The sequence below is a fragment of the Falco naumanni genome, chromosome 3 (genome assembly GCF_017639655.2).
Source record: "Falco naumanni isolate bFalNau1 chromosome 3, bFalNau1.pat, whole genome shotgun sequence".
NCBI lineage: Eukaryota > Metazoa > Chordata > Aves > Falconiformes > Falconidae > Falco > Falco naumanni.
Genome location: NC_054056.1, coordinates 75,422,863 through 75,447,126, shown reverse-complemented (window position 1 = coordinate 75,447,126; position 24,264 = coordinate 75,422,863). Strand labels below are relative to the sequence as shown.

The window sequence follows — 24,264 nt, the reverse complement described above, 5'->3', positions numbered from 1 at the left end:
GAGGTCTCACCTAGGTGAAAATTCATAACAATTTTTATTATATGGTGATATCCTAAAGCTCTGATATAAGGGTTTTTTTAATGAAGGACATCCTAAACTAGTTGTATAAATCCTTATTTTGTTTCCTGAAATACAGAAGCTACCTCTGTCAGAAACAAGCATCCTAAACTAATTGAAATGGATACATCAAGGCAAATGTTTAGGTTTTAGTGCGTCTACTTATTATATGATGAAACATTGCATAAACAAGCGTAGGTAATGCAAACTTCTAAGAAAACTTTTATACAATTTTTTTTTCCAGTTCTTATCTATTTAAAATATATAAAAATTCTTTTCAAATGCTCATTAATGTAGTAGATAAATACATAGTAAGTTTATGATGTGTTAGGGTGGAACCAATCCCAAAAGTTTCATTCTCTGAGGTGGAGTGAGCTGTTTTCTCCCGGGTCTGTCATACTGATTTTCCACCATCAGACGGAGCTGACCATCAGCCGCCAAGTAGATATAAGCCCTAGAATGGGCAGAAAAGCAATGTTAACACCTCATAAAACACACTTGAGAGTGAAAGGAGAAGTTTAGAGAGCTGAGCATCCACAGACAGGACAATAAATACAAGCATTTTAAAAATTCCAGGTCGTGCCTTGGTGAGTAATAAACAAGCTTCAAGAATACCGGTCTGCCAGGACTTGCTGTGGTCAAGAGCAGAGTGGAGTATCACTACAAATCCTGTTTGTCACCTAGTAGTCACAAAAGCAAAAATAACATCATAGGTGATTTTGTAAAAGTCTTCTATTAACAGTTCACCACATCTCTCCCTTTACAAATTCATTCCTGTATCATGTGTGGACAGTTAGCATTTATCGTTACAGCTTCTGAAGAAATGTAAGGAAGAACCAACCTTTGTGGTGTCGCTATTTCACAAGAGCCTGTGGTTTACAGTTAGATCTATTTTGTGAAAAGCCTGCAGGAAAGCTCTGCACATACCTCTTGGCTTTTAAAGTGGTTTCATGTGTTGGCTAGGAGTGTTCTAAGTGCACTGGGAGATGTGTAATCAGTGTTATATATTCAGACAGTATTTACATTTAAAATGCATATTTAAGTATATGATAACTTCCTGGCTTTTCATTGTATTTCCTCCTGCTTTGTTTCTCACTTTCCTATGACATTATAAACCCATATAATTTAAAAACTATTTGCTTCTTAATACAGTTTCTAAATCTATCTAGAAAAAGTTTGTGGAGAAAAAAGCTGTCATATATCTGGACAGATGTGACAGTGACAAGAGCACAGCTAGCAGTGGAGACCAGCCAGAGGAATATCTGTACCCATTGCAAAGAGATATGTGTTTGCTGGCAAAAACTGAAGAACACTTTTGAAGAGATAAATCCACTTGAACATTACCCCTAAATTACAAGGTTTCAAATTCTGGAAGAGTTTGGATACTGCTCTAGTGATTGAGTGAGGAGCAGTGGTCAGAGTAAAAGAAAACTTGAATGTCAACCAAATGCTGTCAGGCAGAAATTTACCTTGTCCATCCTAACATTTCCTTTTGCTAATGGCATCCACTTATGGTCTCATAACTTAATTTAGATTTTGAGGTCTTGCTGGTTTTCTTGACTTTCTTACGGCCCAGTTGACAACAACATCAACAACTAATGTAGCTCTGTTGCTGTAATTGATTTAGTGTCATGGACCACAATATCCTGCTACATATTATACAAATGCAACCAAAAGATGCTCCTTTTCCCAAAGAATTTAGTTTGCTTACATGAACAGATAACAAATCCTTACAGTCAGAGGAAGGAAAACAACCAGAGTAAAAAACATCCAACTCACAGGTACAACTGGCTAGAAGAATGCATCCCACTTATTAGACACAGATGTGGTGATCCATGTAGTGATGATGAACCATACTGTTGGCTTTTTTGCCTTCTGTTCCATTTTTCCCAAACCACCACAGCTCATTGCTTAAGTTGTCAGCCAAAGTCCTACATCCTTTAACGTCTGACCATTAAGAGATGTTGACCACGCAGGTGGCTTTGAAGAAATGGATTTCAGATTCAAAATCTTAGAAGAATAGGTGCCTTTCACTTTAGACTTCTAAAAAATCTTATTTACTTAAAGTATGCCATTGTAGAATATGAACTCTTTAATGTTTACCACCCAAGAATGACAAGACAAATACAGCTTCAATGTCTAAACCATGTTTCCAGCATTCTTTTGAAAGAAGTGAGCAGCCACCTTGAAGCTGAACAGGTTCTTCCATGAATAGTCTTTTCCTTTAGAAAATTTTAAAAAATGTTTAAATATTGGAAGGCATATAGCATGAGGAACTGTTCAATTTATTTTCTGCATATTGCTGAGTGTAGTCCTAAGCAGTTTCTCACACCCTATTCTGTTCCAATTCTTTGAACAGAAGGCTATTGAAGTCAGGCTATTATAATGAGGCAGCAATATCAAATACTGAATTTTTCTCTTTCATATCATACCAAGTGGGAACTCTAAATGTGATACTGCAAAAATTACCATATCCTTATGAGTACTGAGCAGAAGCGCTAACTTTTTTGGAAATTTTTCAGAGCACACAAGAACCCAGAATTTCACCTCTGCTCCTCTTAAAATGCAAAAGGCTCCTTTTCTTCTCTCCTTCTAACCAGTCAGCTGATAGTAGCTATGTTTCCACCACAATTAAAAGCACAACTTACAAAGCAGCTATAAGAGCAGTGTGCTTTATGTCCAGCGAAATTTCAATGTTCAACTTCCCAGTGAACACAATGCTGCCTGGTGGAAAGCCAGTCCAGGCATGTCTGATCATTATAACTCATGAGCCCAGCATGGCCACAGAGATTTTGACATGCTTAAAATGTGCTAGCAGTTACTCCTGCATGTGTGTGAGATGGCAATTGGTGAGTTTGATCTTTAGGACAATTTTGGGGTTGCTGTTAATAAATAACGTAACATAATCCATGACTTTTCTCTGAAAAGCACCTCCTGCAGCACATGGCTATTTTGTCGAGCTGTAGTTACCTTAAAACTGAATGTCTAATTTAAGACAGTCATCTGGACTCTCTCCATAGCGAATGGAGGTCCTATAGCAATTTATTCTCCTTAGGTGTGATGTCAGAGATAAGAACGGTGAATCACCCACCTGTCTCCATGATGTATAGTAGAAACACGGAAGACTATCTCAGACTAGAGGCTTAACTTACATATTTGGCTAAATTTAAGTGAGAAGAATCCATCCTTAGTGCCTCAATTACAATTATTTCCTGAAGAAATTATGTTCTAAACAATCGCTCTAAATACAAGAGTTGTTTGTATTCATTTGTCACTTCTCCAGCTGCTCTGAAATAAAATATAACTCTATCGACTGGTGACAGAGGAGACAGCATTTTCCAGTTCAGAAAAAATCTGGCCTTGCATTCAGAAATATATTCATAGGACACGTGTATTACACATCATACAAAATGTGTCAGGTTTTCTAGTTGGGAATGAAGAAGGGCCTTTATACATTTGTTGTGTGTTCTTCAATATAGGGAAAGCAGTCTAATTTGTTTATTCAGACTTTGGCTGAGCTGATCTTGTATCTCCCCAGTTCATCACACAGTATTATCTTTTATACGGAACTTATGTTGTCATAGGTTTGCTCTTTACCTTTGCTGAACTAGGTTATGATTTGTGGAAAGCAGGATACAGTCAACCAATAATTTAGAATATATATCAAAGAAATATTACATGCTTGCATGTATGTCTGAAAATTAGTCTAAATTATGCATTTGTTTTACTGAACTAAAATAGAAGCATGAATATTATTCTGTCACAACTCTTCTTTGCAGCAGGAATGATGTTGGAAACAGGGCAGAAGTACTTAATAAATGGCCCAACATCTCTGGGACTATTACTCATGGAAAACAACATAGCCATTTAAAATATTCTTAGCTGAAAACTTAAAAGTTTTAAAGACAACCTATCTAAGCAAATGACAGTCTAGCCCTGCATCTCAGTTCTTTTTCTTTCTTTTCCCTCCCCTACGTCCAAGGTAAGCCACCATCTGCCAGGGAGGACACTTTCTTCCTAGCAGAACACTGAGCCTGTTGACTAAAAAAGGGAGACTTGTGATTTTGCATTTACAGAGTAGGATTTAAACTTTCCTTTGACCTAGAGTTTTGTACATACATATTCTTAAACATATAGTCACATGCACTTGCTCACAAGGAAAGAAATAAAACAATGTATTCATCTGGAAACTAATGTTCTGCCAACAAATCAAATTTGCCCATACAAAAATGGGGAAAACCCTGCAACAAGTTACTCTTTAAATTTCCATTATATTTTAGAGGTGGTTAAAAAAGAAAACAGAATTTAATGTGTAAGGCTGTATTTGTATACTACTTTGGCATAATGTATCTGTCCTCAATAGATGCTCCCACCCTCCCTGAGACTTGTTGGGTTTTCTTTCACCACTACTATCCATATTTACTTTTATTACTATTAAATGAAATACAGCTCCACTGTCCTGTGGACTACATGTAACAAGTTTACAGAAAGGCCTTTCCTTAAAACACTCGTTACACAGAGAAATGACTCAACTGCTCATCCACTTTTCAAATCAACATCTCTGGTATCATATTTAGTAGCTATACAGCAAAGCAGAGTGACTCTTATGCATCTAATGACATGAAGTATGAATGTTGGAGGGGAGCCAAGTCATCAGCTTCATAAAGTAGCTGAGTCACTGAAGGTGTGAGGAGGCATCTTACTTGATGAACATACTCAGCTTTTATTTCCAGTACAGTCAGCATGTTTTAATAAAGTAAATATATTCCTTCCTGTTAAAATTTTGCCTCTGATCTTTAAATCTTGCATGCCTTTAAAGAGACTAAATCAGTATTGTTGTATTCCCCAGCAGTGCGGATATATATAAACTGTACCAGATTATTTCTGGATTACCATACACTCTGTACTATTTTACGAGTCCTGTTCAGGACACTTCCATAATGAAGTGGAGGGATCAATCTTTCTGAGCAGTGTATACCAAACCAGAGGCTGAGAATCCAGCCCTCAAATTCTACATGGCTTAACCTATGAAAAAGAGCTGGTAGCAATGTTACCGCAGGAATATAGCGATCTAAAGGAGATGTATTAACCACCTAATTCTTCAAATGAAAACTAAAATTAAAAATATATATATATATAGTCAAGTACTCCATTTAATTATGGGTGTAGTTTAGAGGGATGTCACTAGAAACATTAATTTTACATAAAATCATGAATTTAAATTGTTGGGTAAAATAATTGTATAAAAGTCTCTCTTCCTTGCCTTCATGGTATTACTTACAGAACAGCTTTAAATGCTGACACTGAAAATCTGCCTTTATGGTTGTTTTACTCCAGGTACAATGGTAAATTATACATCTGTTTATTGACAGATATTGGTTTAATTAAAATTGATTTTAAATCAGTTAAATATTTACAAACTTCTTTGTGTACATATACAAACTGATTTACAACTAGCTCAAAAAAACTTAGAAGACTTTAGTATGAAAAAGCTGATTATAAATTTAAATGTGTTCACACCAGAGCTTGCAATGGTATTATCAAGGTAAACTGTATATGATTATTTTTAAATTAGGAGAATTTCTGCATGTACCTCAAGTCATCATTCAGATCAGGGCAACAGGTAAGCCATGGTACATCTAATTGTTCCTGTTGCTGATGTTGATTCTATTATTGTTACTGTGGTAGAAACAAGACGTACCAGTTAAGGATATATTATTCTAGGCTGAGTACACACACAATGAAAAGATAGCATATGCCACAAAGAACTTGGAGCTATCATCTGCTTTACAGAATTTAGCCTGCCCTAAACTTTTGCTGAAAGCAAAACTATTCATTTGTATCTTTAAAAAATGATAACTTTACAAAACTGCAAACTTATTTTAAATAGTTTAAATGTCATTGAAAACAGTGAGCAATGACTATGCTATTTCCCATGAAAAAACTGTGCTTCCATTTTCTGACTAACTCTAATAACAATAAGCTAAAGTATTGTATTCTTTACTAGCTTTGCTTTTGGTTAATGTGTCATGGGTTGGCCGTTGACATACCTTGCAGAATAAACATATTACTGGATGAATTCTTGAATACACGCAGGAGTCTTTTAAGCTCCCAACAGTTCAGTAAGAACTTCACCACTGATTTCAATAGTTGAGGTTAAGCCTATTCTGAACATGTCTAAAAGTTCTCAACACAATAGAACAGATTGACATGGAACACTGAGCATTGTATTACTTGAGGCTTCTTAGGCACCTGAAAGACAAAGCTTTACTAGATAAATACCCCAAAGAATTGCTGCCATAAACCCACTATTACAAAAACCTTCCCTAATAAAACTGTTGACACAGTATTACACCTGAGACATGAAGATTGTATTTACAATGATGTTAAGGTACATATTGTGCAATATAAATTAATATGTATATATGAAAGAATAATCTATGTACATTTTTAAGCTTGTGCTGATACGTAGGCACTGACTGATTAGAACCATTTATTTATTTAAGGTGGCACTACCAGTGTGAAAATATAATGGTTCTAAGTGTTGTCATGCTGATTCTTTCTGTTACTTGCTCTCCACCAGTTTCTTCAGGAAAATGAGCAGGGATGCTTACCTGGAAAATACAAGCAAAGACAAGGACATCCCTAGCAAGATGCTGGTACAAATCTAGAATGAAGGAAACCAGCCAGACTGACAGGATTATCACAGCACTTTGACAGAAGACTAATATTTTTATGGGGAGGACTGGATTTTGGCTGCTCCGTGACAAATACTGCGGTTAAAGGCACAGTTTTGTGGATGGTTTGGCAGAGGGTCTGAGCTACTTGACCATGGGGTGTTGTTCCATAATACTATTGGGAAGAAATAATGTCCATTCAACAAAGACAGGGAAAAGCATTTAGGACAGTGATTCACAGACCTTTTGACAACATTAGGAAGGGACTTTAAAAAAGGTCAGTTAAAAAGTACTAGAAATAAGGACTCTTAGGAAGAGAAAATAAAGAAGTAGGTATTAAGACAGAAAAGAAAATAATGAAAAATATCTTGGCATATTTGAAGTCAAATGCCAGGGATCTAGTGAACCTATGGGAAAAATATGGTTTTAGAAGCATCCCAGAGATACGGTGTCACACATCAGTGATAGTTGTATATAAGAATGCTATGGAAAATGGGCACAGGAAATTAGGGAAGGATGACTCATTTCATATTGAACACAGGAAGAGACAAAAGATACTGTTCTTGGTGAAAATGGCAAGGAGGAAGTAAAAGTATGGCACGATTGGGGCCTATTTTTCATAAGAGGCTATAGCTGTATTCAAAAGGAGGAAGCTGATGTTTTTTCTGACTTACTCTGAACAACTAATAAAGGTATTCAAAAAGCTTGCACAGGAGAGAACAGTGGATTTCAATTACCTGAATATGAGTTAGAAAACAATATGGCAGGACATAAAATGTCCAACAAATTATTGTGATATTTTAGGGGTGATTTTTTGCTGCACAGGGCAGAGGAAGTCATATGAGGCACTACCAACTTCAACTGCATGACAACTGGGGAGGAACTCATTTTGATTTTAAAGGCAGAAGGTAAACTGGGTGAAAGTGATCATGACACATTTTACCAAAATAGGCTTCCCTACCATAATTAAAAGAGGAAGAAAAAGCACGCTCACGCTGCCAACTATGGATTGCATTGTTATGTAGAAATAGTTAAGCTAACCTTAATCAAGCTAGTCTAGGTACTAAAAGCAGGCTCATCATAACAGCATGACATTCTATATGAGTTAATTAACCTTCTTTCTGTATGGTCTAGGCCTAAGCTCAGTCATTAAAAGCTAACCTAGATTTTCTACAGAGAACAATAGACTCATTTTTAATTAAACATACAACAGAAAGCTATCCTGATGTAAACAAAAGAAACCAGAGGAAGCTTAAGTAGACTGTGTTAACATCACACTAAGAGCTCTTCAAGGACTTGAAAAAAAAGTCACAATAAGGGGACATAACTGAAAAGTAACATAAAAGAATATGAATAAAATAATAAAATCAGAAAGCCTACAGTACAAGATGAGTGACAGGTGAAAAGCGGTATAAAGGGCAACAAGAAAATGTTCTGGAAATGCATTAAAAGTGCCCAGCTACTTAGTTAAATTTATCTTACCATAGAATTTAGAAATGGAACACATTAAAAACTATTTTAATTGCATGTATTCTAGTTAATAGGGCCTGAAGAAATTTACTTAATAATACAGCAAAAACAGTCTCTGAGTTGCTAAAAGACCACACAGGTTCAAGGCAACTACAAAAGGATAAAATGTGTCTATCTAAGGAAAGGAGGTCCAAAGACAACCAGATTAATTTTGATCCTTAGGGATATTCTAGGAGAAACTCCATGATGAAGAAGACATAGTTAGCATAAGTTTGTCAGATGCTCTCACACTAGTCTAATGCTCTTTTTCACAATCAATTTCACTGATTCAGTAGAAAAAGAGTAAGTATCATAGATCTTGAGTTTAGTACAATTTAGACACCACTTCATTAAAACAAAAAGGAAAGGAAACATAATTGTCATGAAACTACCAACCAGTTGGCATGCTCCTTGCAAAAATCAAACTTTGAGCGCATTTGCAGTGAGAACCCATAAGGATCTGTAGTCACTTCAGTTCTATGCAATAATTCCATTAGTGATCTGCAAGATGCTACGGAATATAGATACATAAAAAAACCTGGTGTTCACCAACCTGAGAGCTAGAAGACAGAATCAGATTTCAAAACTAGTTTCATAACTTGTATAAATGCCTAAAGTTAGCTGATTAAATCATTAAGGCTAAGGCAAAATACCCGAGAAGAACTTAAAGACACAGCATAAAATGGGGAGAACTAGGTGGCAATATGTTAGGAAAGGTTCTGAGCAGCAGTTTCTGTCACAAGAAAAGCAGTTTTTATTCTGGGATGTATTTATAGATATTCCTCTCATGTTTAATACATGGGATATAATTACTGCACTCTAGTTGGTGTTGATGCCTCAATTGGACTGCTATCTTATACCTTAAGATAAAGACAAAAGTCACTGGAAAGAAGCCAGAGTAAAACTGCAAGAATAAATCATTTAGGAGTGCATTCTCTGAGGAAACTGAACAAAACTGTTTAGTCTATGAGAAGATGGTATACATATCTGCACATATAAGCAGCTGTATAAATAAATATAGATATATTTACACACACATATTTATTAAAACTTAACAACATAACAAATATGGTCCATTTCCACCAGGAGTATGACAACAAGGAATGCAGCAAAGAAAATTCGGATCGGATATTGGACATACATATTCATAACTGCTGTTAGACATTTGTACAAGCTACATGCAAGTGTTGCAGATTTTCTTCAAACAGGTGCCTTTACAAATCAATTGGGAAATAGTTCTTGCAGCTGATATCACTGGTTTTCAAACTGTGATCTGTCACCTCCTTAGATTCTGTGAACTACTCCTAAGAAGTCCTTGAAAGACAATTGGGAAAAGCAAACCTCAGTATATATACTTCTCATACCCACGCTTATAGGTCCACAAATTGAAAATATTTGAGTAACACTGATCAACATATATATATACCGGATTCAGCCTCAGCGCAGAGATTAGATTAGACAATCTCTTGAGGCCTACACACCTGTAATTATTTTTATTCCTATGTGAAAAATTACATTCCCTCTGTGAATCGATTTTTTTACTTATAAAAATGCACATAGCAGAATTTTTCTACCTCACAAGAGATCGTGTCAGTAAACACGTTATGAATTGTTCAGATACAATGGCAGTTATATGAACTGAAGTGTTTTAGATGAACGAAGGGATTTTATTTACCTCCCCCTTCCGCAGAGTTTTTCTTTGGGCTTTGAACACCCAGCAGAACTTCACCCCCTGCCAGGACGGCATCTGTCACACACATTACAGGCAGAGGGGATCTCACTGCACTGGCATTGTATTTACAATTTTTATTTTAATGCAAGTAAACAGGCTTTTTCGCTACGTAACGAAGGGTGCGCTTCCCTCCGTGCGCACACGAAAGCGGCTCTCGGCCCCAGCGCGACGCTCCCTGCCGCCCCAGGACGCGGCCGGGAGGCCGGGCCCACCGTCGCCCCGGGCGCCGAGGGGCCGCGTTTCCGCAGCCTGTCCCCGCTGCCGGGAGCCGCGGGCACGGGTGGCACTTGCGTGCCTGCAACCATACACGTAAAACGGCTGAAGCTTTAAGGCAAGGGATGGCGGGAGGGAGCGTGGGGTGGACTGCGGCGCTCCCGCGGACAGGGTGTCCCCCCCCGCCAAGGCAGCCCAGCGGCCCCGGCGCCCTCTTCCCGGAGGCCCTGAGGGGCCGCAGAGACGCCGCAGCCCGGGCGAGGGCGCAGAGCCATCGGCGCAGCCAGGCCGGCTTTCCCGGCTGCTTGTGCCAGCTTCCCCCGCCTCTCCGGTGGTATAAACGGCGCGGGCGCCCCCGCCCGGGCCCGGCAGACCGGCTGCCTGTCTGCGGCCGCGGGCCGGCCCGCTCTCCCCGCCTCCCTGAGGCGCGGCCTGGCCTGGCCTGGCCTGCTGTGGCGGCAGCACCTAGGCCGGGCGGCTCCATGGCTTTCATCCGCAAGCGGCGGCTGGAGCGGGAGCTGTACTCCAAGGAGAGGTGAGCGGCCCCGGCCACCCGCTCGGCTTCGGGCCCCACGGCAGGGGCGCCCTCCGCTCCCTCGCTGGTGAGACGGGTCCGGTGTCGCGGTGCCCCGGCCTACCCCCACGCCAGCCCGGCCTGCCCCCCTCCGCCGGGGAGGGGGCGGCGGAGGGGCGGTGGGGCGGCCTCCAGAGAGGCAGCCCGCCCCGGTGGAGCGCCGGGATCTGCAGCCAGCGCTGTACCGGGCTGTGCCCTCGTTGTTGTTGCTGTTTTAATGAGGTGGCTGATGATTCCCGAGAGTTAAGGCTGAAAAGGCTGTAGAACAGACCTGGGAAAATATGAATGCAGCTTGCCGTGTGTAAACTGCGTGAAAATAGCGTCTGCAGGTTTCTTTGTATTTGTTTGTTCTCAGTTGTGTTAGTGGCATGGAGTTACAGCTCTGCTTCGCTGTAAGACAGAGTTTATTTTTGTTTTTCATGAACATTATAATCAGTGTATTGTCAGCCCTTAAATTACAGACTCTGTGCTGGCGCTTTAAAGTGTTAAGTTCAATTAGCCCATTCTTGCTTTCTGACTGTAATCTATTCTGTTTGCCTGTGGCTAACCGAACATGCAAGAACGTCTTAAGTACATGCTGAATTTACTCTCTTATTTTTAGGTAGTGTCCTGTTTCTTTTATGTGGCTTATCAGCATCTGGCTTGTCACAAAGTGGTCAAAACCATTTGCCGTCTCATTATTGCCGTGTATGAAATCTCTGTAAGATGAGAGCCCAGGTTAGCATGGGTCGTGTAGTGGAGGGACACGGGTGTCTTCTCTGGGGGGAGCAGGGCTCCCCAGTTGCCTCCTGCTGCAGGAACTGGGGAGCCAGCAGGCACGGGAGCTGGACAGTCTGATCCCGTGCAAATTCCTGATGTAGGTCTCTGCTGGTTACGCAGCACTGTTTATTGTTGGTGAGAAAACCACATGACAAAGCGCTGGTCTCACTTTGTCCCTATAAAAATTCTGATTCATTGCTATTCAGCCCATGAAGCTACTGCAACTTTTAAAGTGTTTTCTAAGTACAGACATATTCTGGCTCGCTTTTTGCTGTCTTGTATATCGGTTCTCCTTGTTGCTTTTGGGGGCTGCTGTGGTTTCAGTTGTGTGTGAGGGGTCACAGGGAGAATGGACGGATTTCCTGTGTAGAAAGAGAAGAGAAGCGTTTTTAATTTTGAAGTAAAATACCTGAAGTATAGGAAAAGTGTGAAGAATGACTGTATTAGTTCTGTTAAGGATTGTATATAGTCTCCTTTGTCTGAAGAAGCTGAGAAGGTGGCCAGAACTCATCAGACTTGTCCCAAAGAACCCAAGTGGCATCTAAATCTCTTCTAAAAAGGCCTGAAAACAAACCCAACATATCAATGTCTGTCAGTATTACTGATCTGCAGTTACTGAAATTCTCTAATGAGAAATATTTTTCTTTGCTCAGGCATTTTAAGATCATCTTATTTGGGTTTGTAATTTGAGCAGCTCATGAAAGATGAGACTTGTTCTAATTTGCACTGGCAGCTTTTCCTATCTAAATCTCTGCAAATTAATTTCTCTGTTTGTACCCCTTGCCTAACAATTGATATTTGTCTAAAATAAAAGTAAATTTGTGTATAATTTGTACCCTGTATCAGGTCTTCTCCCGTTCTCTCTTCCTGTGCTTTTCTGAATCAGGAAATCTTAAAAACATCTAAGTGACTTAAAAGATTTTGGGCTCTGAAATACCAAATGAGAAATAGTTTCTCCTGTTTTCTTTACAGTCCTGCCTTAAAACAGCAGGAAAAAGCCAGCTTTTTGTCACTTAATTGAAGGGATAGCCTTGGAGAGCTTTTCTTTTCAACACTTTCTATAAAATGTAACCTGTAGAAGTTCTAGTTAAGAGTACTGTGAAACTTAGTAGGTAAAAAGTTAATCCTCTTATACAGTTGCTTTGGGGGGAAGATCAGATTGGTTTTAAGTGATCTGAAAAGAACTATTTCCTCTTAACTAATTAGTTGGACTGCTTTAATATCTGGTTACATAAACCTACTTCTCTGACTGTATGCAGTTCTCTAGAAGAAAACAAGAAAATACTGAAGTGTCCTGTGTGTGCACACTGAGACAAGGAGCGGGTTTAAATTTACATTTGATTGAACAAATCCAAGTCCCTACTGAGAAGGTTCATTCTAGCAGGAATTTTCCATTCAAATTCATCTGTATTTTATCTCAATTTCATCTGTGTACATCTCTATTTTCACTTTGCCCAGGTGTTCAGAGTAAAGAAAGATATTATGTCCTTTTTAAATTAGTGTTGTTTGCATGCTTACCTGATTTATTTAATGCCTAAAATACTCAGCACTCATGAACAAGAATCCATTTTTCAACAGCTTTAGTTACAAAACTTCAAATTAAACGGTGTGGTGTTTGGCTCACGGTGGTGTTCTCTTTATAAATTGAGTTCTTGGTTCTATTGGCAGTGTGCCCAAACACGGGCAACCAAACACTTCATAGAGAGGCTCTTTATGAAATGGTTCTGCTGGTTTGTCTTGCACACTGCTCAGCTTCCCGTTTGAGGGGTTCATCTCTTCTGCTGGGAGCATCACTCCTGCAGAGCAGCCTACTGCCACCATGTAGGTCCTGTGGATGGATATTTTGTGTGGTCTGTAGTCTTATCTTACTCTCTTGGGACACAATGTACATAATGAAGGCTTTTATTCAAACATCAGCAATTGAGTCCTACAGCTTGCTCTCATTATGTTTAATTTCAGAATTGGTTTTACATAGCTGTTGGTTGCTGCTCGATTGGGCCGGCCTGCTTTTGCATCCCTGACAATGTCCTTCCATTATCAGGGTTGTACTTCCAATATCAGGTCAAGTGATTGTGCAAGGTGTGTTGGATCAGCCACTTGAAATCCTTGTGTCCAAGTAGATTTCCAGCATGTGCTTTCCTGATGAAGTGATGGAAATGGTAAGAATTCAACCACAGATTAAGAATTTAAAGCAGGATCAGTGGGGTACCTTCTCTGGGTGGTATAATCAGGATTTTGCTAAGACACTGGGCCCTGCATGTTCATTTCTGTGTCCAATTTGAACAAGTCCAGGGCTTCAGCTGGTAGGTGACATTAGCATATAAAAGAAATTGTTTGTTTGTTTGGGTTTATTGTTTTGGGGTTTTTTCCTACCATGTTGTTGGATCTCAGACAAGCTCTTTTCAAAGTGAAGTGTAGAGGGACATGCACATCAAGCAAAGTAACAGTAAAATTCTAAAGTAGACTAAGCCTGATAGGACACACTCTATTTGCAGCATATTTTATAGCATCTTGTCAGGACTTGTAGTTGTAAAGTGTGGTTTACTTCATTGTTGCATACTGTGAACAATGCTAGGAATGTTTGGGTGCCATTTGGATTCCTAAACCTTGTGTATAGGGTATGACATAATAGGAGGCGAAGTTTTGCTGCTGCTTAGTTTCGTGACTCGTTTACCTAGTTTTCCTGTGTCTTGACTCATTCTCTGACCTCTCAGAGTGTCAATTATATGGCAGCTTTTTGAAAAAGGCAAAAAGTAAACAGGTCACTTTGAACTTTGTGTTTAGAAGAAAGCAACCGCAGTTCTTAACTGCTTTGTTCGTTTACTGGTTTTACCTATGTCACCCTGTCTTTCTGCTCCTGTAGATTAAGTTCTGCTTTTCTTGGCAAGCTGCTTTTCAAACCAATTCCCTTGACAAGAAAATACCTTCCACATCACTTCATATGAATTTTTCAGATTTTCTTAATGTAATTTTTCTGGGACTATACAAAGACAGAAATGTAAAATGAGCCTTCAAGAAAAATTATATTAGCATGCCTTAATCTGCTACTTCCCTTAAGTGTAGATGCATACCTTTTTAAGCTGAAACAGCTCTGTCGTATGCTATTAAAAAGTAAAACCTTTACTCCACCAGGTTCTGTATACTTACAACACTGAGTGGAAATTGAAGATGTTCCAACACAAAAGCTGTTAGAGCCTTCATTAGAGTTATCTGGGAGGGTGTGGAGGTGTGCACGACTGATTATCTACTGTCTCCCCTCGTGCGCCCCCACCCCCAAGACAGACCTCCAAACAGACAGACAGACACAACCGTGACTGAAAATCTGTTTTCTGTTTCAGACCTGGGAAACTCCTTATGTTCTTTAAAGGTTGTTGGTTTTTTCTGTGTTGCTTTTTTTCCCCCCAGCTGTGTCAGTTGTCATAATAGAAGATCTTCTCTTGCCTAGCATGTTGTTCTTTCCCTGCCTCCTCCAAGCTGTTTCTGCTGTTGATTTCAAATACACGGTTTGCATTGAACCTGAGATGTAACAGCTTAAGTGCCCTTCCACCCACCCTAAAGCTTAGGGCTTTGCCCTGGTGGCAGTGGTAGCTACCGACTGGTTTCATCCTAGAAAGTGAAACTGCTTCTTAGCATCTCTGACAGCAGAGCTGCTGCGCAGGCTTCCTGCCTTCCAAAGGGTAGGGTCTCATTCCTGGCCACGTTGTTCTTGCCCTTAACTCCTTCACATTGTACTGTCTCTGGTACTTCATGTTCCCTTCCATGGGCTGATTCAGGTTACTAAATCTGTGCAAAACTGCCCTGGGGAAACTCCACAGCTGTGAACAGAAGCTTGTATTGTGAGCTATCTGCTAATGTGATAGCTTTTTCAGTTGGAAGTGGATGTTTTCCACAACCATAAGTAGTTTCTGTGGCATTGCAAGTTCAGGCTGGTGGACCAGTGAAGCTACTGAAGCTTTTTTTTTTTCTTTTCTTTTCCCTTAAGTTCCAATTTTGAAATGATCACATGTATTAAGAAAATCATCTTCTCAGAAGTTTTCTGAAAGCTTGTTTGCTATTGGTAAGATTTTTAAGGATAAAGACCAGACTTAAGAAGCCATAATATAAAGCACTGAACATCTTTCAAACTCTCACCCCTTACGGATGCTTTCATGAGGTTTGAGCTTTCTTTGAAAATTTTGTCTAATTTGTCTCTCTTTGTCATTTTCAAAAGAATATATAAGGTTTATTTAGATAAGAAAATGATAAATGGTCTCTGAAAAGACACAACTGTGGCTTACTAACTTAATCTGTCTGTTGCAAGCCATTAAATAGCATGGTGACCACAAAATTTGTGAACATAAACCTGTGAAATGTGTCTTTATTAGAAAGTCAGTATAAAAATATCCTGTAATACACCTTAAGCTGTGAGTTTTATTGCTTGAATTCAAAGGGGTTTGCATCAACAGATACATGAGTTGCTTTCCAAAAGAAGATATAGCATTACACTTCTCTAAGTAGATTTTTAATAAATGTTGGTTAAATCATTTATACTTGGGAAGTGTCAAGTAACAGTTGAGTTATACATTTTGAAAATGGATTAAAATGAACCACTTGCTGATGATAAGAAAAATATCTCAAACTTGACTCTTTTCCATTTGCCTGAAATGGAATAGTTACTGATATTTGATTATTTCTGTGTTATAAGAATACAAAGTTTGAGAATAGCAGGCAAATGTAGAAGATCCTTTTGCTTTTTATTAAAAACCACAACTGTTTGTGTTAGAACCAGCACTATTTTTTTAAGATGCTGGTTCTTGCTGACAATTTAAAAGTACAAAAAAAAAAAGCCCAACTTTTTCATTTTAGATATTACAATATTTTTGTACATTTCCCATTTAATACTTATGGTTTGCTTCAAGGGCCATGTGATTATTTTATTTTTATTGGTTTCTTTATATTTGGGGGGGAGAGCCAATTGCATTATTGAAGTTGTCCAGTCCTTCTCACTGGAAGACCAGTTTACTGGATTAATTGGTGAGATTGAGGGCGGGTGTTTGTGCCTTCCAGTTAGACTTGAAGGCAAGCAAGAGTAGACTGGGAACAAACTGGGTTAGTCTTACTTGACTTGACGTTGGCTTTGTGATCTAGGCTGTTCTTCCAGGGCACTGTGGTAAGTCATAAGCTAACAGTGTGTGCTGTCACAGGGAACAGTACAGCTGCTTAGTGGCTGAACACCAAAATACAATTCTCAGCTGTTACAGATTTAATCAGTTTCTTATGCAGGGTATCGTGCATTCTCTTCCTACTGTTATTTGTTGTTTTGGGGTTGGATTTTTTTCTTCCTTTCATGCACAGAAGAATTAAATTACTATTTTGGATCTATACTAAGTGTGCATACAAATTCCTGTCATAGGTCTACACAGCAGTTGACTGACATACAAAATTTATGTACTATCATCTTGATATCAAAAGTGTCTTTGGAATACCTTCTTTAGCTCTTTGGAAGACAGTCAGCCTAAGGTCCAGCTGCTTAGTTGCATCTTAAAGATCCCCATGGCTTTAACTGTATAGCTATTGTGAATGATTCCCTAATTTTCCAGGCCTTCACAATGTTGTTTGTCTACTCACACAACATACTAGAGACTGATCTGTTCCCTTGCTCTCTGTAGATACTTGTTAAACCTCGTGGCAAGCCTGAAGTACCATCCTGTGCAGTAATTGCTCTCAAGAGGAACCCTGTTGATAGAATAACTATCAGTAGCTCTGCTTATTTACATGGAAGAAGTCTGTTCTTTGAAGATAAAAAGCTCTGACTGTACTCTAGTAACATCTGATGATGCTACTAGACTTTTCCTTTTTTTGACAACCCTGTGGATCATTAACACAGACAAATGAAATTTAAATAGCAGGGATCATGCTTCATAATCTCCAAAGTTCATAATTAGCAGTAACTTGAATTTATCTAGATTTGTTAGCCAGTAATTGAGATGCAGGTCTGAAAATTTTGGTTCTACTTATGGTATCATAACTAGAACTTGAAAACATATTTTTAGAAATGAAGGTAAGAGGGACTATTATCATGAGGAATTGAAAGAGAAGAGCAAGAGAAAAGGAGACATGGAAAGCTCCAGGGAGCTGGAGACACTGGCAGTACCATGAAAAAGAGTTAAAGATAGACTCAATAGGCGTATGTAAACAGCCGAACTCCAGGAAAAAGGATAACGATATTTCTTCTTAGATAGTGGTGTCTTTAATCATATGCTCTTTTGGCCTGGTGAAGAAGCAGACCATGAAATCATGTGGTTTGAGAGATCATTTATAGCCAAGAAAGGTGGAATTTTGAAAGGTGCAGTTTTTGTGACAATATTTGGACAGGCTTTAAGTTCATTCCAGTTGCAATGGGTACTTGAGAAGAGTACAGATTGGTGATTGTATTTGTGGAGATTTAACGTCTTTGTGGAGATGATGTCTGGCTCTGCCTGCAGAAGTGACTTACAGCAGGCTGAAAATATAGGAAGATGTGGTCAGAGTAAGTGGACTTGCAAGTAGGAGAGTAGTAACAAGCAAAAATGCTTGGAAGAGACTGCAGAACCACCTGGATGGCTCTGTGGAGAGTGTGACCTGAAAGATAAAACAGGGAAAATGCACTTGGCCTATATGACATACTAACATCTCCTAGTAAATAACCCTTTCTCAAGACAGCAAAACTGAGATCAGAAATTGAGCATGAGGTTATGGCAAAGGAGGTAACTGCTATCCAGCAAGGAGCCCTACAGCAATGCCCTGTGAAACTGGTTAGGGAATAGTCATGTGGAAGAGACACAGAGACTAATAGCAGAAGGGTAAATTGGATGCTGCTGGTAGATACTGTATTTAAAAAGGAAGAAACCTACACCTTCCCACAGTACCTAGTTAGCCTATATGAAAAGTTTATCTTGATTTTTTTGTGGATACCTTGTGTGTTATTTTTTGTTGTGAAATCATCTGATTAAGCAGGAGTGAGGATTATGCCAGGGAGAATGTACCTCAAATCCTTCCCAGTAGCCCACAGCTTCTGGTTTTGCGAAGGTGAATTGATGCATAAGGTGTTGAGTATAAAGATACTGCAGTTTCTAGGGGATGGTTATCTTGAGAAATTTGAAAGTACTCTCTTGGTTCATGTTTTTTTGGCTTACGTAAACATGCTGTAGTTACTGTGAATAACAGAGCAAATGTTCTAATGTCAAAACAGGGGTTGTCTTGAACATATGAAGGACTCCTGTATTTACCAAAGACCTAAAAGGAAAGTTTAGTAATTACCAGTGCTGCCAACAGGTGAATTTGCAAAGTGTAAAAAATGTGGGGAGTTTGTCTAACGAATAGGTGGAGACAAAGGGAAGAGCCCAAGAATGAACAATTTCAGAAATGCATTCTATCAACCAGGTGCTACCAGTTTTCTTGGAAGAAAAGTTGTGGTACAGTGGATGTCATTGCTGTGAAGCTGGTTGTTCCCTATGTCAGTAGTGTCTGTCCCCTGATAAGGGTAGAGGAAGATTTTTTTTTTTTTTTTTTCAAACAAATCTTGGTTTTACCTTTGTTCTTAACTTATTTTATTTAAATCTTTTGGCTTGTATATAAGTTGAATGTGCGTTCTTATACAAACTAGAAAGAAAAGCATTCTGATGGTGAATTGTTCTTTATATATCCTAATGTAACTATTAATATTTCTGGGATTTTGCAAACTCAGATGTAGCAAGTCCTATCACGCTTTGACTGAAAGCTGTTTAAGTTCATCCCAGATGATTTCAACTTGATGATATGTTGAAAAATGGAATGTAATGGTAACTGTGTGGAAGCTGCTATGGTTTCATACTCATCTTTTCCCTTGGCTTGTAGACTGTTCCTAGTGAAGTTTTTTTTTTCCTCAAAATGCAGGGCTAGACCTTCTGTTTCAGTTTCCTGAAGGTGAGTGATCAAAATAGATATGAAAAAAATGATTTGCCTCCTTCAAAGTCACCAAGGCCTGAGAAACCTGGAAATTCAGTGTACACCTGTTGATAGTACTTGCTTTCATAGGTGACAGTAAGTTTGAAGAACAGACTTAATGAGAAACAGAAGGCAAGAAGTTATGTCTTCTGAGGAAAGATACAGGAAGGCAAAGCCTCTAAAACCCTGTTGGAAACTAGAGATATTCAAGAACCATATAGTAGCAGCAACAGTAGAGGCTGAAGAGAGTTTTGGAGACTTGTATTGAATTTTGTATGGCATATACTGTTCTAATTCACATGTTTTCTAAAATTTTAACATAATTTGTTTCTTAATGGCATCATAAACTATCTGTTTTCAAAAGAGGAGAGGTAAAGATAATGCCATTTTGAAAAGGCAGCAGAGCATTAGGACAGAGTGTCTTGTACACACAAGCAGATTTGAATATATGGACCCACTGTTACTTGTAGTTACAGTAAACCTTTATTGTTATGTTCTGTTTAATATAACAGACACAACACAAATCTTACGTGAATAAGATGTGTTTTCCAATAACACTGTTTTTCCTATTGTGATATATGCTTTCTTAACAAGCATGCTATTCAGTATATTTAGTTCATTTTGTGAACTCTCAACATATTTACTGCTGTTTGAGTACTGCTCTGGGGAGATGGTGTTTATTAGCATTGTCACAGGCATTTCTCGTGAAGCACATTGTGAACACAGTACAAAAAGCTCAAAGCATGGATGTGAATGAATGCTAAGTACTTCTGCAGATCAAACCAGTGCTGCGCACAAACAAGCTGTTGTACTTCCAGCTGAAGTGATATGTTTCTGCTTCTCCTGCTGTGCCAATACCCACTGGCATTCCCCACAGTTGAAACACATCGATGACCATGTGTTCACCTTGTTAGTAAAGTTGAGTTTTAATCATGTATAACAGTTTTTTTAAGTTAAGTCCCTAGAGAATGCACTTTCATGTTGTGTCTAATCTAGCCTATTTGCATTTTACCTCGTACCAGCATCGGCATTACTACAATCCTGCAACTAAATATTTAGAAGACTTAAATTTTGTTGTTGTTGTTGGGTTTTGTTGTCTCTTGGATTAGTTCACAAACAGCCATCCTGTGGAGTTGAACAGGCATCGGTACAGAGGAAGTGCAGAAGTGTGGTTGGAGAGGAAGGTAATGCTTCCTCAGAGGGTATCCGGCATGTGGCTCAGCTGTGTTGTAAAAACCATGTTTTCATATAACATTTTAGACCAATGTAATTTGGCTTTGCTTCAGAAAGATCTAACCTCCTTTGTTCCAAGTGATTAGTTCTTGCCCCTCCTTTTGTGTTGTTGCATGTTTTGACTGGCATACACTGATCAGCGCTAAACTAATGTTTAGTAGGCGGAAATCCTGGCTATGTTAGGATAGTTCCCACCTGAGACATATGAACAGAATCAAATATCTAACTTTGTATATGTTGGAAGAACATCCATTGATCTTCATGTGTATACATGTATACAAATTTTCTATATGGGTTTGTTCTTTTAAAAAAAAATAATTAAAATTAATTTATTTTTGGGGTGTGGGGTATGGCACAGAAATCAGTGAAGACTTCCCAAACACCTGATATATTTTATTTGGAATACTAATTGTTATGGTGGTTTCTTTTTGACCAAATAGTTTTATTTATTTGTAGGTTTTCCCTGCTTCTTCTTAACCTGGAGGAGTATTATTTTGAGCAGCACACAGCTAATCATATTATAAATAAAGGTTGCAGAGATGAAAGGTACAACTTTTGCATACATTCATTTACTGGAATCATTCTAGTCTCATGTATCTCCTAACACATATACAAATACTTTCTTTTTCACTGTTCCTTTTAGAAAATTCAGAGGCTCTCTAAAAATTTGCTCAAAGTCAATAATTTTTGAACCTGATGACAATATCCGACCCATTATCAAGGTAAGCAGTGTCAACTTACAATTTCTTGGTAACTTAAGATTTTCTTAAAAAGCTTTTAAGGAGTATGTATTTTTATAACTTGCTGCAGATATCACTGAGAGACTGCATTAGTATAAAAGCCCCGGAAGATAATGAAGCAAATAACCCTTTCACACGGTACGTGAATTTGAGTTACTATATATATATATGTAACTTCTTTTAAGCTGAAACACCCATCTCTTCAAATATCTTATTTACATTTTAGGGATACATCTGGAGGGATTTCTGTTGTAAGTAACCAGGTAAGACCTGCATATAACAGATTCTTGGTAAATGAGCAAGGTTACATTCTTTAATGGTGTCTTCCTCAAAGCTGGAATCTTAAGGTGGGGGGTTAACTGGGAACAAAACTAATTAGTGTCAAAATCTTCGCATTAATGTGAAGCTGTTGATACTGGAGATTTCAAACTGTTAATGACTTCATTAAGTCATTAATTTGTTAAAGCAAACTTTTTGCACTGTGCATTTTATAATGGAGCTTAAAGCAATTTTAGAATTGAATGAAAAAGGAGAATAGACTGAAATTAAACTGATTATTAATCATAATTGGTTTGGTCTTCCAGTATTGCTTTCTTCTGCTTTCTGCAGTGTGTAGTGGTAATGGCAAAGCCATCTTGATCCTTGCAGTTCAGCTTTGTGAAAACATTGTACTGTGCTGTATGTCCACCAAATAATTTTCCATAGCTGTCCTGAAATACTGAGTTCGAGTTTCAATCATGACTTGTGATTAACTTGGATATGTTCATACTTAATGTTAACCAAGGGAATATACTTCAAGCTTTGATAAATTGCAGCTAATAGGTGTTCCAAAGCTGTAAAAGTTTCCAAAAAATGTTTGTTTTCATTTCAGGAAAAAACAGGGATGAGGTGGGAAATAACCTTTTAAACATTCCAACACCTTTGTAAAATCTGCCTTTAGCAATACCTGAAATTGATAGCTTTGCTCAGTTAAGTACTGCTACAGTCAAAAATGAACTCAAGCACTTAATTTTGTCTATGCTGGAGAAACTTGTGGACTGTGTTAAAGTAATCAGTATATTTATTTTCATCTTGAAACTGCTTCTGTGAAAAGTATTGTGTAGTCAGAGTTTCTTGTCTTGGGAATTCTTTAGTGTATTAAGTGGTTTTTTAAAAATACGTTTCTAATTGTTCTATGCCATTGTTCCACCATACATCTTTAGTATATGTTCTGAAGAAAAAATGATTATAAAAACATCTCATAGGAAAGGAGAATTAACTTTTAAAATGGCAACAGTGGTTAGTACCTCCCACTCCCTGCCTCTCCCATGTGTAGCTTGCCAGTCATCCTTCTGTCTTTGGGGAAACATTCTGAAATAGTTGACTGGCATGATAAATGCTGGTATTTTGTATGAAAGGCATAGGGACTTTCAAGTATGAAGCACTTGTTAGTTGTACATATGACAAATCATGATCTAAGTGTAAGAATTTCTGCCTTAGAGGAAACTGCACGTAGTGAATAATTGGAACGTCAGGCTCAAAAAAATTGTTAATGTTTAGCTGGATAAGAAACTGCTTTACGTAACAGGCAACATAGAAACCAGTGGCTATAAAATACAGCAAATGGGAATGAGGAGATTATTTCACTATTTCTTTATCAAGATAAAATTGGAGGAAAATGCTCCAAAATAGCATAGTGTCTTAATTTCCTAAAGTTTTTGCTCTGCTTGCTGCTTTTTTTTTTTCTTATTGTCTACTTTTTAATGTAGTTTGGGGCTCTCAGTGTAGAAAAATGTTTAATTTTCTTGCAGAAGAGCTATCTGAGTGTACAGCACGTGTCTCTGATTCCTATTCTCCTATGGCCTGATTGAGATCTGTACATGCTGATGTTGGATGAAAGCAGTAATTGCCATTATTTTTTAATGTAGCACTTACGGAGGCATGCTGAGCTTGTAAGCTTCTGAGAACACCACTCGCTTTCTTCTAGCTGGACAGTGCTGTGAGTGGTCATGTGGTGAAGGCTGGTTCTGTTGCCAGCCAAGGGGAAGTGGGAAGGTTGCACGTGCCAGCCAGAAGGCTTTTGGCTAGAGAATGGTACAGCATCTGTTCTTGCAAGTTTAGTGTTTGCTCTTGGTTTGAGACTGCTGCCATGATGCCTTGGAGTGTAGAGCCACAGGTGTGCTAGCTGTAGGAAACAAACTAAGGCACTGGAAAAAGCCCTTTGATCAAGCCAAGTCTCTGGGGCCATGGAGTAGAAGGCAGTTGGTAGTGCAGTCCAGTGTGGTTTCTGCAGTTCAGAACCAATCCTGAGTCTTAACACTCAGACCTGAGACTGAGCAAGTTTGAGCCTTCCCTACAAACAGAGCAAAACCACAACTTCCTTCTGGCTTGGCTTCTCTCAGACAGCTGATAGTAAGGTAATATCTACAAACCAATGTGCTAGCAGTCAAGTCTGTTCTGAAGAGTACTCATGTGGGTTTGGGTGTGTGTGTGTGTGTGAAGATTCTCTCAGGTGTGAGAATAGGATCATAGAAACAAAATGATGGATGAGAGAGGAAATCTGGTGTTCATGGTGGCTGGAACTGGAAGCAAAATGTTTGAAAGTGGAAGAAGGTTCATTTGAGAAGGTTTACACGGTAGTTTATATTGTGAATTGCTGTATGGGGTAATGCCCATCAGGACAGAACCCTAAGGACATGGGCCACCAGAAGAAAGAGGGAGACGATCCTTCCACTGAATGAGATGGCAGTGCATATTGCCTTTAATGTTGTAGCTCCTTGAAGGTCACATGATTAGAATAAAAACCCACTAATAAACTACATAGATAAGTAAGCCTCTGAACTAAAT

At 38.7% G+C, this 24,264-nt stretch overlaps 1 protein-coding gene across 2 annotated transcripts in view; it reads left to right on the top strand.

The window, feature by feature from the left end:
• The first annotated feature begins 10,298 nt into the window (after positions 1 to 10,298).
• The window catches only part of NSMAF (neutral sphingomyelinase activation associated factor), a 39,794-nt gene continuing 25,828 nt past the window's right edge, over positions 10,299 to 24,264 (top strand). For both annotated transcript variants that reach the window (XR_005826622.1, XM_040585352.1), the window contains exons 1-5: positions 10,299 to 10,723; positions 21,155 to 21,244; positions 21,342 to 21,420; positions 21,509 to 21,576; positions 21,665 to 21,701. Coding sequence is in view for 1 of the 2 variants with exons in the window: in XM_040585352.1 (XP_040441286.1) it covers positions 10,314 to 10,723; positions 21,155 to 21,244; positions 21,342 to 21,420; positions 21,509 to 21,576; positions 21,665 to 21,701 (684 nt within the window). In the remaining variant the exon portion in view is untranslated. The remainder of the gene's footprint in view (positions 10,724 to 21,154; positions 21,245 to 21,341; positions 21,421 to 21,508; positions 21,577 to 21,664; positions 21,702 to 24,264) is intronic.